At 39.3% G+C, this 14875-nt stretch overlaps 1 protein-coding gene and 1 long non-coding RNA gene across 2 annotated transcripts; both read left to right on the top strand.

Moving 5' to 3' along the window:
- Nucleotides 1–3099: 3099 nt before the first annotated feature.
- Nucleotides 3100–3922, top strand: LOC135428480 (uncharacterized). The gene is made up of 3 exons (XR_010436259.1): nucleotides 3100–3372; nucleotides 3452–3683; nucleotides 3803–3922. It is a non-coding gene; the product is annotated as an uncharacterized LOC135428480 (long non-coding RNA).
- Nucleotides 3923–3934: 12 nt separating this feature from the next.
- LOC135428481 (uncharacterized) lies at nucleotides 3935–5129 on the top strand. The gene is made up of 2 exons (XM_064682523.1): nucleotides 3935–3988; nucleotides 4569–5129. Exons 1-2 carry the CDS (start codon nucleotides 3959–3961, stop codon nucleotides 5082–5084), a joined length of 546 nt encoding a protein of 181 aa, XP_064538593.1. The 5' UTR covers nucleotides 3935–3958; the 3' UTR covers nucleotides 5085–5129.
- Nucleotides 5130–14875: the final 9746 nt, after the last annotated feature.

Raw genomic sequence — 14875 nt, forward strand, 5'->3', positions numbered from 1 at the left:
ACGGCAATATACATATATATTAAGCCTATATAGATACTGAGCGAATATTACAGTATTACCCGGCTTAGCCCGCTCCGAGTATTTGCTTCAAGTGTTGGACAACATTTTGACGGCCATTTCCCGCCCTTGGGAAGTTTTGAATCTAGCTGAACTAACTTGAAGCCCACGTTTCGAACAATATTTTAAAAAGATGTTTCAAATGAAAAAAACAATTCTTCTTCTTTCGCTCTGTTAACTCTATTGAGCTAAACTTTTAAAATAGTTCAATTCAATGAAAAGCTTTCAAAATGAAAGGGAAGCCGGAATTCAAACTTTCGCTTACACAACCTCTGACCTTCATTTTTCGCCCGAGAGCGATTTTTTAACAGAAAATGTTCACAAAGATCTTTGAAAACTACGTTTAAAAGAAACAAAAAAAGTTGCATATCTGCATTGTCCAGCAAATATCCACAGTTGCGGGTGGAGTTTTTCCTGGCCCTGTCTTGGCAGGCTACCCGAACACAAAAGGTAAATACTGTGAAAAAAATGCTCTTGAGGTCTCGGCTGCAAACAATTAGAGCACAAAATGCTTTCTATATATAGAATCATCCTTTCCTTCTCTAAAAGTGTATTCAGTCTTCGATAGGCAGCAGCTTGTTGTTTTTAGTTTTGCTGTTTTAGTTTTTGATGCCCTTTTTCGTTGTTGTTGTTGTTGTTGTAACCATGAACATGCAGCTTCCATTTTTGCAAAGTACGGGCATAGGGACTAGGAGGCGAGTGTGTATATATGATAAATGCATGAGGTGTGGGTATTAGTATGTTGGTTTTTATGAGCCAGCAGACATTTTATTGCATCTGCTGGGCAGCGGCACAGTCTGAGGTTATTAAAGTTTCAGCACTGGTGTCAAGACTCATTGCCTGCGGCTGCTGCTGATGATGGCGGCGACGTAAGCAGCAGCAGTGTGTATGGCGCGTGTGTGTGTGCTTGTGCAAGTGTATGCTTTATTTTATTGCTGAAAAGTGCAATCATAAAACGTTCAAGGCCCCCGTGCTGTGCAGCGATAAGCAAAAATGCGAGCAGCGGGTAGAGGCAAGCGAGAAGCGAGCAGAGAGAAGAGACGAGTTCCCAGGCCGGCTGTCTGTCTGTCTGTCTGTCTGTCAATCAATCCACAACCCCTTTACCAACTGAATGTGCATTAAAGTTGGCACTTATGTGGCATACTTTTGGGCGCATTGGCCCCCGCTCGATACTCAACTGGAATATTGACATCATTTGCCGTTTGTTGGTTTTGTGACATTTTGTTGGCCAAAGCGCTGGCAAATCAACTAAATAAACACATAACAACAATTTGAGCCACCAATCGACCAACTAAAAGCCCATAAAAGCTTATTGAAACAAATCAAAAACACGAGCAACAACAACAACGACAACAACAACAACGATAACAAAAACAAACAAACAAACAACAAGCTGCCCAAAATGTGATATAAAAGCAACCCAAATAGATAAATTTTACACTCGAAAATGAATGGCGCTCGGGGTATGCCAGCTCTTCCCGCAGCTCTGATATAGCTGTAGACCGTCAAATCCAAGTAATAGACAAAAACCAAAGGAACGTCCACAGAGGGAGACAGAGAGAGAGAGAGAGAGAGAGAGAGAGTGAGAGGGGAGGAGAGAAATAGACTGGCAATAAATGCTCGACGCTGATTGAGCTAAGGTCACAATGGAGATACTCTTAAAAGAAATACGTTTACTATTATAATTTTATTCAAAAAAATAAGAGAAGAAAAGTAATTTCCGAGTGCATTTGAAGACAATTTAATGAACGATTAATGCAAATAAATTCAGACATTTTTATTTAAGTATTTCAAGTATTTATTGATTTAAGTTTGTTTTAGTAACTGCTTTTCAGCAAGAAAAATTTCCTTTAAAATCACATCCATTCAAATAGGTAAATAAAGCTTCTAAGCACATGAAAGCTTCAACATATGCAGCCAAAATAAACTTAACTCGCTAAAAGCGCTTCGAAAGCACATGAAAGCTCAAAGCAAATTATTTGTGATGCAAGCACAACAAATCTTTTCAACATTTCTTTCAAATATTTAGTCAAATCTGATTCCCACTGAAAGCGCTTCAAAAGCAAATGAAAACTCGAAGTGAATTCAATGTACTGCAGGTGAAAGCTTTACTTTATCAAACCATCGATTGATTTCTTTAACCCTTGGGTATATAAAACTGTTTTGCAGTAAAGAGCTAGAGAACATATAGTATTGACGAAGGAAGACTGAAATATGTTAGCATAAATTCTACCTAACAAGAGCTGTGAGGAAATGCAAAATTAAAATGATTCCATTATTCTTTACATTAAATTTCCAATTTTCAGCTGAAATCTCGCAAGTTGCTCGCTCAACTCTTTGGCACAATTGTAGCCAGGGCAACGAAACAAATGGCAAAAGTAACCCAACCCAAAAAACCAAGATCCACAAAACAACACCAGCAGCAGCAGCAGCAGCAACAACAACGAGGCAGAGTCCAATCATCTGGGCCAACAAACCAGACAACCAGACAACCAACAGACAAACGACACGACGGCCATTTGCATTGGAAGCCATAGTTGTTGCTTTTGTTGCTTTTCTCATTGTTGTTCTTTGGTGGGGGGTAAGGAAAAATGTGGATGCCACTGTCTCCTACACACCCCTAATGGTGTGTGTGTGTGTGTGTGTTTGTGTGTTTGTGTGAAAATTGAAAATTGAGTGAAGCAGTTTTATGATGTTGCTTTGTATTATAAATCAACAGAGTAAGTGAGAACGAGAGAGCGAGACAGCGAAAAAGAGAGAGAGAGAGTGGAAGGGAGACGCGTAATTTTTTTTTGTTGTGCATCAGATAAACGCGACAGCTCCAACAAAGTCAAGAAGCAGCCGCAAAGTAGGCTAGGGAAATGGAAAATTGGCAAGCGTGCGGAAAATGGGTAAAATGTAAATTGTGGAAAAGCCAATGTCATAGTAGAAGCTGCTGGTAAGCAGTGCAAATATTTGCTGGAAAATAACCCGTGAGTAAATATGAGATGTATTCAAGTGAGGCGGGGGTGTGTGTGTGAGTGTGTGTGTGTGTGTGTGTGTGTGTGTGTCAACAAAGGATTTTGCAAGGCTGGCAGCGGTCATTGTTGTTATGGCTGTTGTGATTGTTGTTGCCTGCTTTTGTTGTGGTGTCACAGCAGCCGACACTTTGCATGTTCAATGCGAGCTGCGAGAAGCTGGGCAACAGAAGCAGAAACAGCAACAGAAACAGCAACCGGAAACCGGAAAGGGCTTTACGGATATGTACGTGAGCTAAATGTAACTGCTACGGATATCTGCTTCAGAGGCGCCATCAAAACTGTAAAGCCAACTTTTGTAAGCGAAAGCTAATTAGCTAAGTCAACAATAAAAGTTTAACAATTACTGTTGCAAAACTGTGATGCCAACCATAAAGCAACTAATGATGATGACGACGATGATAAAGATGATGTTGATGTTGATGATGATGATGATGATGATGATGATGATGTTGATGTTGATAAGTAAACAATGCCCCACAATCTAAAATGTTGCTAACACCCTCGAAGCCGTCTCAGTTACTGCTTGATTGTTGTTGTTGACTGAAGGCCCAAATAAATAAACCCCGTATACAATCTGCCCAGAGATCTGGGCGCATTATGTGAGAGGTGAAACATTGTAATTACATTTTACAGCGCTGTTTGTTTTTTTTATGTGTGCGGCATATATATGTTAATTTTTATTTACTTTTATTTTAATTTATTTTTTGTTGTTATTTTTATTTAAGTGAGCCATTAAAACAATAACAAAGGCGTTATCAAAAATCAATTAAATAATCATTAGACAAGCGAAATAACCTGGCAGCGAATCAATTTTAGTTAACAATTTTAACATTTGGTGTCACATTATGAACTACAATAGACGTGTGCTCCGAGCCCTGACAATGCTCGCACTTGTGCAGCTGGCCAAGCAGGTGAGTGCTTTGCAAGAGCGCGCAAGGGGAGGAGAGAGAGACAGAGAGAGAGAGGGAGAGAGACAGCAGCTATATAGCAAATATAATAGATAATTGCTTTGTCTATTGAATAGATTATGTCTCCTTCAACTTGTTACACATGACCTGATCAGAATCTGAAGATACATATATAAAATAAATAATCAAATAAGAGAAAACAATCTGTGCACTCGAAAAAAAAAAACAAGAATTTCGCAAATTTTTGAAAACAAAATGAAATCAAAGACTTCAATTTAAAGTCTAGAATGGATTTTAATTAATTTAAGACTAAATACCGACGTATTCTTATTCTTGTATTATTCTTTAGCTATGATTTTCCCATTTTAAAATAAAAAAAAAATTATAAAGGGTTGCAAATAAAATTTTGGAGCCAAATGTGATTTAAATTAATACCAAAAATATTTTGCGAATTTAAGTTATTAGCTTTTATTATTTGAACGGAATTTTTCTCATTTATTTATGATAAAACTGCTATATTTGCATAAAGTTATTTAAAATTTTTGTGTTTGTTCAATTTCTGATTTATATGTTAATTTTGCAGTACTGCTATTTAATGAAGCCGCTGAACTTTAGCACTTGGGACACGCCCAAATATCGGCTGGTGATGAAAATGCATGAGCGAAACAATTCGCTGTCATCGGTCACGTATGTGCATCAGGATGTGGCCATACCGCTGTGGCACTTGGTGTTCGTCCAGCATCCGAGCAAGCGTCGCGGCGCCGTTCGACCAGAGCCGCCGCGTACGCTCTACAATGCGACGGTGAAGACGTGCGATTTTTGGAAATATATACGACGTGTTAGCGCCTGGAATGTGGCGGCAAAGCTCATCCTATCGGGCGGCGGCAGCAACATGAGCCTCGCCTGCCCGCTCAAGCAGGGCATCTATGTGATGAACATCATTCAGGTGCCGCCCGATACGCCACTCTTGAAGTTTATGTATCAGGCGAACACAGTGTACACGGTGCACGGCACCGTTTACTCCCTGAATCCGAAGGATGGCGTCAAGAAGGCCATTTGCTACTACGAGGTGAACACGACCATCTACAAGAACTGCTGACCCCCATGCCAAATTTTGCAGCAAGTAATCAAATTATATTGCTTCTCTACCTATTTTTTTTTTTGTCTTTGTTTTTAATCTAGTTTTAAAAGCTGCAATTAAAGAAGACAGCTTGAAAATAAAAATAAAATGCAGTGTTATGTTGTCAGTGCAGTTGGCGGAAAGGCAGCAAATCGCGGAGTGGATGGGTGGGCCGGGGGTTGGCTGGTGGGTCGCCTGTAGCTGAGGCCACACCCATCTATGTGCGTGTCACACGTCAGCAAAATATTTTTAATTAAGTGCGAAATAAAACGGAAAATCTACGCGGCCAGCAAAAAACTGCGAAACACACACAATATGCAGCAGCAAGCAAAATGATAAAAACAAGAATGGCAAAAAAAAATTGCAATGAAAACAGAAATCTTAGTTAAATCTTTATGCTCCACCGCACAGTGGGCACAAACATAGCAAACGGCAACAAAAAATGTGAGCTAGCAAAATTCCTGGAATACTTAAAATTAAAAGCTAACAAAAACTTTTTGAAGAATAGAAATTAAATAGTAGAAAAAGAATATCTAGATATATTTAAGCTAAGCCAAGCAGATAGAATAAACGTGTTGATACCTGAAAGCAACGCACAGTGTTGGTAAACGCAATAAACAACCTTGCGCACACACATTTTTTACTGGAGTGTTGACAAACTTACTTGTTTCTTCTTCCCATCTGAATTGCATAAACAGTTTTCACATTTTCTTGATGGCTTGTGAACTTTGATAAAACTAAGACAATTATAGACATGACACGTATAACTTGGACTTGAGCTTTGGTTAGGCGCCCTAACTGGTTGTAGAGTAACTGCCAGCCGAGTACTCCCTTTCTAACGCTTCACATTTATGAATAAATAGGAATACGTAAAGAGAAAATCCCGACTTGACTGCTGAAATTGTAATCATGAGTAGCTTAACAGCTGCCACAGTGCATTGTGTCGGAAGGAGCACTACACAATCACAATGGCTGGCACTTGCAACAATGCCGCTAGCTGGACACATATAATTGCGGCAATCATATTTTATGCAGCATTTGCATTTGCATTCGCTTTGCATTCTACACGCATGCGACACGCAGCGCACGATTTGCGTGATCTAGTAACCTAGTCGTTACTCGTATATATAAATATATAACTATATATATATATATATGTATATATATATATATTTATAAAATGTAAATTGAAATACAAAATATTACACAGAAGTGTGCCGCTTGCTTTGCTATTAAGAAATGAAAGTTGCAATAATGCGACCCAATAAAACGCAATTAGCAAAAAGCTAAGAAAACTGTTTGCTAAGCAAGTCAGAGGAAGTGGGCAGCCGAAGGGTGCGGGTATGCAAATATGGGCGTGACTGATTTACAGGACCCAAACAACAATTGGGTTAAAAAATAAGCAGCTTTGGGGCAAGTTGCACACACACACACACACACGCGCGTAGCCGGGCACACGTGCACACAGAGTCAAGCACAAAGGTGAAACCGTAAAACAAAGACAAAGCGAAATCCCTGAGGCCGAAATGGTAGCTTGAAGTGGGCGTAGGGGTGGGGTGCCCATGCTAACTGTAGCATAACTGTTGTGGCTCTTTTCTTCCCTTTTTTTTTGTTTTTTTGGCCTGGAGCGTGGCACGGCAATTGGCATAAAATATGCGCCGCTTGCATGCCAGAGACTTGTTATTAAAACATAAAATTTGCATGCAAGCCGCAAAGCTAAGCGACTCAAGCAGACGCCAAAGCCACGCCCATTTGGGCCACTTCAATATATAAATATATATATATATATATGTAAATATATCAAGCACTCGACTGGCTCAATGTGAGCACGTGTAACCCGACTTTAAAGAAGTTAACACAAAAGACAACAAAGCACTTTTATCTTTGGCTGTGCTCCAGCAGAAATACCTTTGGAATGCAGTATAATATGCTGATCCGAGCCATATGATTAATGTTTCTCAACTTAACCTTTCTATTCCAACTTTATGTAGTAATAGTGCCATGAGGACAAGAGCTCACTTATAAGTTAAAGACGAACTGCATTGAACCTGCAATAAGAATATTTTAATTACCTTAAGCATTACGAATTTTCAAGCAGGAATCCAAAACATAGAGCGATACGCATAAAAACCTGGCTTCACAGATGTGGAATACCAAGGTTACGAACCGAATCTTAAGACGAGACATGGGTTTTAAGCGTGAATTGAACTACCTCAAAAGGTAAATAGATAAAAGGTAAACCAAAGCTCGCAAATGCTGCGTTTGCTTAAGATATCTTGCCAAATATCGATGCCCTTTTTTAGCAAGGAATATCACAATATTCTCGGCAGGGGCATAATAAAGAGCATTAGCTTGGGCTCTCTTCGTTTATTTATGGGGCGGATGTGAGCTGAGCCTTAGCTACTGCACAGCACACGGTTAAATGCCTAGCACAACTTGCGGCAATCGTTGTAAGCGAGTGTTAAGCTGTCCAAAAGCAACCTGTGTTGGACAATACGCAAATCTGCACTATAAAGTTGAACTGAAATATGTCCGCACGCGGCAAGTAATAAATGTCAGTTTCTAATGTAGAAAACCAAAACCAAATTGGATTAACAACAGTGCCTGGCAAAAGACAGATAGAGAAACAGAGACAGAGAGAGAGAGAGAGAGAGCGAGAGAGGGAGGAAGACAGAACGGTAGAGGGCGGTGTCACAAGCATCCGGTTGTCGTAGCCTTTGTTAAATTTTACCCCTTTCTGGCTTGGCCTGCAGTGGACACTTAACAATGCAGTTGCCATGACAACTAGCTGTGGCCTGCAGCTAAAATTGCCGTGTAGAGACTAACCACACAAACGGCAGCAGCAGCAACTGCAGTCAGACATCCACAGGAAACAGGATATGGCACAAGCAGCAGGTCAGCCGGATATTGGAATATCAGAAAGCGCCACAAAAGGTGCCTCTAATTTGGTGTCCATGTCCAAAAGCAGAATCGCAATAGCTGCTTGGCTTGATTTGTAGATATTGAGATTTCAAAAACAGTCGGCTTATTGCTGTCGCAATTATTGCCATTGGATATCTGGAGGCTAATAAAGTCCTGATAAGCTCGACAGCCATGCATTAGACACGTTTGTGAGCTAGCCAGCAAATGGCATTTAATAAAGGTAAGTATATATAGATATCTAAATATAACGCTCTTGTGTATTTTGTGCAACGAGCATCTGGGTACGAGTCAGCCAGTAAATGCATTCTCTTGGCTGGAGTCATATTTAATAAGTATGTTCGATAGTTTGTTAGCATATTTTGCACTGGTAATGATAATAATAATAATACTTATTTATATTATTCATCTATTATACCCTTATAGGGGCTATTATTAAGTGTAACGCATAATAAAGTTTATATTTTCTCGATCAGCATCAACAGATTTAGCCAGGTCCGTCTGTCTCTCAGTCTGAAGATATCGTCTTGAAACTTTGCAGGCTGTATATATGTCGGAACCCGCCTGATCGGATAACCTTATCATATAGCTATCATAGGAACGATTGGTCGAGAAGTAAGTTCTTGTATAAAACATTTGTTTGTTTATCAAGATATCACGCCCAAACTTGGCATTTATAAGTTTAACTTTGCTCTTCATATTTATGTAAAATCTTATCAACATCGAACCAGTACATCATTTAGCTGCCATATGAGCGACCAGTCAAAATGTGGCTTATTTTCCAAGATTTACAAACTTCACTATTCTCACATTTCTGTAAAACCGTAAGGCGACTTTGTGCAAGACAAGTTCAAAGTCATTTTGTTATAAAAACCATATTAAATTCTAAATGACGCAAGCATGCATTAACATCAAAGAAAACTTTTTATATCAAGCAAAGAAAAAATCTCTATAGCTAAAAACCTGTTTTCCTCTTTGACATTGTTTTGAAATGAATAAAACGGGGTTTATTTAGTTTGAAGGTCAACTAGCGTTGCACAGCAATACTGGGAAGGTGCGTGCTTTTTTCTTTCATTTGCGTCTAAGTACTTCATGGAATCGAATGACGTTGCAAAAACGCTGAGCACAATATGTGGGGGACATGCTCAAAGAATTTCCAACTAATTCCACGGAGCTTTGAAGTCTCCAATGTTTCCGCGATGTGATGAATACATCAGCGGCAGGTCGCCCACACAACGTTGTGGGCCCCTTTTGACATGCACTTGCCACACAAAACTATGTGTCCCCTTTTGTTTTTTTTTCTTGGCAAAGGCACGGCACTAATCCCCACTTAAGCTGCTCAAATTGGCTGCTCCTGCGCTGACCAAGGGCACAGCAGCCAACAGGAACAGGAACAACAGCAACAAGAACAACAAGAGACAAACAACTATTTAGCATACGCCTCCGCCTAAATGCATGCTGCATATTTTGTACACTCCTATGCGCGTTTTTTTAATTATCCTGCGCATGCCATGAACAGAAATTCCAGCGCAACCGAACAAAAATAGAAATAAGGGACCGTAAGTCAAGCTTATACGACTTACAGATGCTCTTTAGGCAGTTGGGAATTGTTAAAACTGCCATTTTTATTTGTTTCGATTAGTTTTACAGAGCTTAGTCAGTTTATGGAATATCGACATTCATCGTTTGAGGCGGTTTCTCCAGTAAGTGCAATAGAAATTACTTTCAAATGGTTAAGGGGTAAAAGAGATCGAAGCTAAAGACTGAGGGTCAACGGGACAAGTCGACTCAACTGTGCGTATACTTGATGGGCGCTTAGATGGTATCCTTTTGGTTGTGGCAAACATTTTGCACAACTTTCATATACATCGCTTTACTTTTTTTTATGGTCAGAGCGCACAAAGGCAGAAATAAAATGTACAATAAAAACCGCAACGTGAATGGAATGCAATCTAAAGAGAAAAAATAAATAACTACGTGGGCAGACAGAAGCGGCAGAGCTTTTAGAAAGAAAAAAAAAAAAAAAACAGAAAAGAAAAATATGTATAAACTAAGTGAAGCTGCTAAATGAACACATAAATCAGGATAATTTCAAAGTTGGCAACACACGCGCACACCCACACACACACACACACAGCCACACACACGCGTCATAGGGGTAAAAGAGCTGCGCCAGCATTTATGACTCTCGTATCCAAGAAACTAACGCAATTCCAGGGAACAGACTCAACAGCGGCAAAAAAACAAAAAAATGAAATAAAATAAAATAAAATAAACAGCTTTTTCTCATTTTCCACGTGCCTTCACTTCAATACATTTCAACGAACTAATTAAAAACGGATTACAATTCATATGAAAATATCACCCACAAGTTTTTACGCTGAATAATAAGCTAGTTGAAGCCTATTCAACTGAAGAGCTGTTAAATTAGTTTCTTTTATGTGGAATTTGCGCAACAGGATTTACATATTCGCAAATGCACACAAAAAAACCGTGGAAAAATGCAGTAGGAAGCTTTTTGTAAGCTTCTGGTTAGTTCAAAGGAAATGTATTCATATTACGGAATTTGTTGAGTGTTAATAATGCAATGTGACACATTAATATGGGTAATATAATATTCTGTGTAAGTTGTATTTATTATATGTAAATTATATTCGAAACAAGTGTCAAATGTTGCACATTTAAAACAGTTAGCTCTCAGCTGTGAAAACTTTAAGCTGTAGATTCATTTCATATGCACTCCACAGCTACGAGACTTGCCTGTGGAAGATTTCTTTTAATATTGGAAGTGACTCTCTTTAGCTTTCTTCTTCTTTTGCACCTTTTCTTTAAATATATATATTTCTTCTTTTAAAATGACAAGAATAGCTATTTTATCGGTGTCTTGTCAAATAAAACCGCAAAACAATTGTTTAAAATTATTGTCGATTAAATAAGAAATTATTCCAGAGCTTACTCCTTTCAAAGCTCCATTCTCTGATATTCGTTTGCTGACATTTCAGATTTAAGCTTACTTGTTTCAAGCAAATCTAAGCTGCGATTCTTTCATGTGCGCTTTAAGCAAGGTATTTATTTGGAGGTTGCATCTAAATAAGGACAGCAATTAGCTCAGGCAGACATAAGCCTAAACATAGATCAAATCGAGCCACATTCAGATGTGTTCCAATTTTCTACTCCTAAAAGCGCTTGTCATATTTAACTCAAGCTTGAAGGTTTAATCACAGCTAAAGCTTCTCTTTGTTGCATATAATTTGTAGTATTCGAAAATAAAAAATGTATGAAAATAACACTGATTAAGTGTGGAACTTTGCCTCTGCTTGTCACAAACAGCTCGACCGAGTCATAATGTCCGGCCGGCCATTGGTTGCCTAGAACTCAGATGGGTTTTATGATGGGTTCGAGTTCGGCTCGGCTCGGCTGGGCAAAGTGGCGTATGAATAATGTGCAGCAACCGTCATTAAAAAGGTAACAAACGGCACAAATAATTGTGAGTGAGTGTGAGTGTGTGTGAGTGACTGAGCATTGCCACGCCCACAAAAAAAAAACAAAAATAAACGCCCAAAAGGCAACCATTACATTTAATTTCCCTGTGGCATATTTTATGCCAGGTAGCTGCTTCTTAACCCTTTAGCAATTCCCTTCGTTTTGCCGCTGTCCACAACAGCCTCACACACACACACACGCACACACACACACACACACACACATGCACACACACATAATATAGGCGTCATTAGACATTAGTGGGGCAAACTAAATGCACATTAAACATTTACGAGCATTCTTATGCATACGTATGCGGGTCTCCAACATGCGTGCTTATGGCAAAAAATTATCCTCCACCCTTAAATGATCTGGCCAATGCTAGGGCTCCATGATTTTAGCCAGCTCCCCAGAGAGATTTGTAGACGGCACATTAGGCAAATTGTAATGACAACCAAAGCCATATAATTGAACACCCCACAGCCCCCTCGTCTACTAGGCCCTGCCCCCAATCCTCCGTTCTTGCTACCACAACTGCACCTACTTAACTGCTATTCAGTTGCCTGTCTTCGGCTCCTACTCCTGCTCGCTTTCTGCGCAGTTCTCTTTGTATAATGACGACCCACGTGTTTGGCCCTCTGAAATCCTGGCCAGGTGTGTGTAACTTATGTTACACACGGACACACATATACATAAATATATTTATATATATATATGTATATTTATTTATTTATTTTTATTTTTTTCTGTTTTCGGTAGCCTCTTTTCCTGGTAATTAGAGTTTCATGTTTCCCAGCCAAACAACAAGCGGAAGTCGCTTGCAGGCGTTGGTAACAACAGCAGGAGAAGGAGCACGAGGCAAGGAAGGAGCAAAAGGAGCACAGCAAAAACAACAACGTGTAGCAGCAGGAGGAACGTGATGCTTAATTACAGGCCATTACCAAATATCACACATACGCCATGTGGCCAACGGTTTCACAGCTAACAAAAATCCCAGCTAAGCTATATGACTATAAAAAATAAATAAAAAAGAAATAAATAAAAACGTGGCACATTCCACTTACCGACGATCAAATACCCTAGCACACAAAAATGACAATGTGCTTATGCGCTTAATATTTATATGCCCCTCATAAATCAACGATATGGAAACTGTTAAGTAAAACAGGCTAAATAAACCAGGCCTCGATTGTCTAAGCCAAAACCTACATTTGTGGACTGTTTTTTGTGCCCAAATGAAGGCAGATACACCTGTATAGCTATCTATATATTTATGTCTGCACATCTAACTAAAACTTTTTATATGCTTCAATCCTTGCTGTCCAATAAATATAATATAAATACAATGATTTTTTGTTTCATGTTTTTGGTACTTAAAAAAACAATAAGAAAGCTAAGCATTGAAGACTTTCGAAGAGAATAGGTTTGTAACCTTGTAACCTCTTATGTCAGTTCAAAATGAAATTCTTAACATAATCAAAAATATTTGAAAATATTTTTTAAATAATAAATTGGCTGCAGTTAAATGCAGAGCGGAGAAAACTCTTACAATTATATTCATACAAATTATATAGATATTTTCGTGTCATCGCTTTTCGCTCTTAACTTCAAGTCAATCTCAATTTGTTTGCTATCAACCAAATGGATTCCATCACACTCAATGGTTCGACTGGCGCTGACTAGTTTTTTCAGGACTTTATGGCTCAGGTTCAATGACATGAACATGTGTAATGCGATTCATATAATACCTGCACACCCAACACACAAACAAACACATACACACACACACACACACACAGCATATAAAGCACTTGAAGCGGCCAAACCAAGCTACAAATTGAATTTAGATGTGGCTAATACACACACACACACACACACATATATATATATATATATATGTATAAATATAATATATATATACAGATATATCTATGGATATATGTACGTATGTGCAATTGATATCTATATATATATTTATGTGTATATTTATAAATAGTTTTTCTACCTATCAGTTTAAGTACTCTTTGGTAGCTGGGTCTAGGCGAGTCGTGTCGATAACCCAAATAGCTGCCCCAGGCAAATGCAATTTAATAGCAAGCAGCGAGCATTGCAACGAGTCACGGCAATATTCAGATTACACGACACGGGCCCCAGGGCACAAACACACACACAGAGCGACAGAGAGAGAGAGAGAGAGAAGGGGGAGAGACACACTCCTGTGGGCCCCATTGCAGGAGGCAGACGCCAACACCCCCACATGGCCCCACGGGCTGGTCTCACTTTAATGGTATGCCAGAAACCGGCACGAAATAATTGTTTTCCGTTGAGCAATAATTTTCTATACCTTCTGAGTCCCGTAGCAGGTCCCTTGGCATTTTTGCCCCCCTATCAAGGTGCAAACTGGCCAAGCAAAGCTGCTAGTGCCACATCTGACCACTGCCCACTGGCCACTGGCCACTGGGCTTGGTGTGCTTTCTGTGGAACAGCAAATTGAGTTAAGTGTAAAAAGTGCCAAGCCCACAGTTGGGCCAGCAAGCAGGAAGAAGAGGGGAGGGCTGGAGAGACAAACGCTTGTCTTTGCCAACGCGCCTTGGGGGCGTATGTGTAATATTTTGTGGGGCGCACTAATAGCTGATTAGCTTTTTAGCTGGCAGTGATATACGTTTTAACGCTCCGCTCTGCGCACACTGATTGCCAGCCAGTTAGTTGTGCTGGCCACAAATTCATTAAGTGGGCTAACATTGTTTTTGCCGCACTTCGAGCCGCATTCAATTGCGCATAAATATGAAACAGTTAATGGCCCTGCCAGCTGATATTAACGAGCTGCATTAAATCGCAAAGAAAACTTCGTTTAAGTCTGTTAATTCCCAAACGAGTACTTTTCGCACTCAATGCAAACAAATAAAAAGCTACTAGGCACTCACGATTGTGTTAGCTTTAAGTACTTTTATGACGAGCTGAAAAAAATGTACCTTATGAATTAAGCATTTCATAATTCATTTGCAGCTGTAGCTACTTTAATGGGCCCAGGCCATATTTTCTGTTTTTCACATTATTCAATAGAAAAATGTTATTTGATATGAATAAAAATGTTTTATATGAAACTATCGTGAACGCAATTTTGTGCAAATATTTGCCAAGCAATTTTTTGCATATAAAATATGTATTTCAGTCAGGGTAGTGTATTAGGTTTGCCTTATGCTTAATATATATTTCGATATTTCGATTTAAACATGCACGGTTCGAGGCTGGCTTCCAGCCTTGATGGCGAATGCAGCATATGTGATATGATGCATTTTAGCCTGCGGGCTGGCAAGGACAAATATGATACGGATTATTAGCCCCGCTGCTCGGTGCCAAATTAGGAG

This window comes from Drosophila montana, unplaced genomic scaffold (genome assembly GCF_035044405.1).
Source record: "Drosophila montana isolate Dmon_TW-CO22-7 unplaced genomic scaffold, ASM3504440v1 contig_2481_1, whole genome shotgun sequence".
NCBI classification, from domain to species: Eukaryota; Metazoa; Arthropoda; class Insecta; order Diptera; family Drosophilidae; genus Drosophila; species Drosophila montana.

What these genes read in the sequence shown, in the direction of transcription:
- LOC135428481 (XM_064682523.1), top strand. Translation starts at nt 3,959, where the DNA reads ATGCTCGCACTTGTGCAGCTGGCCAAGCAG. An exon ending in TTGTGCAGCTGGCCAAGCAG is followed by an intron (nt 3,989 to 4,568) that starts GTGAGTGCTTTG and finishes TTAATTTTGCAG; the next exon opens with TACTGCTATTTAATGAAGCC.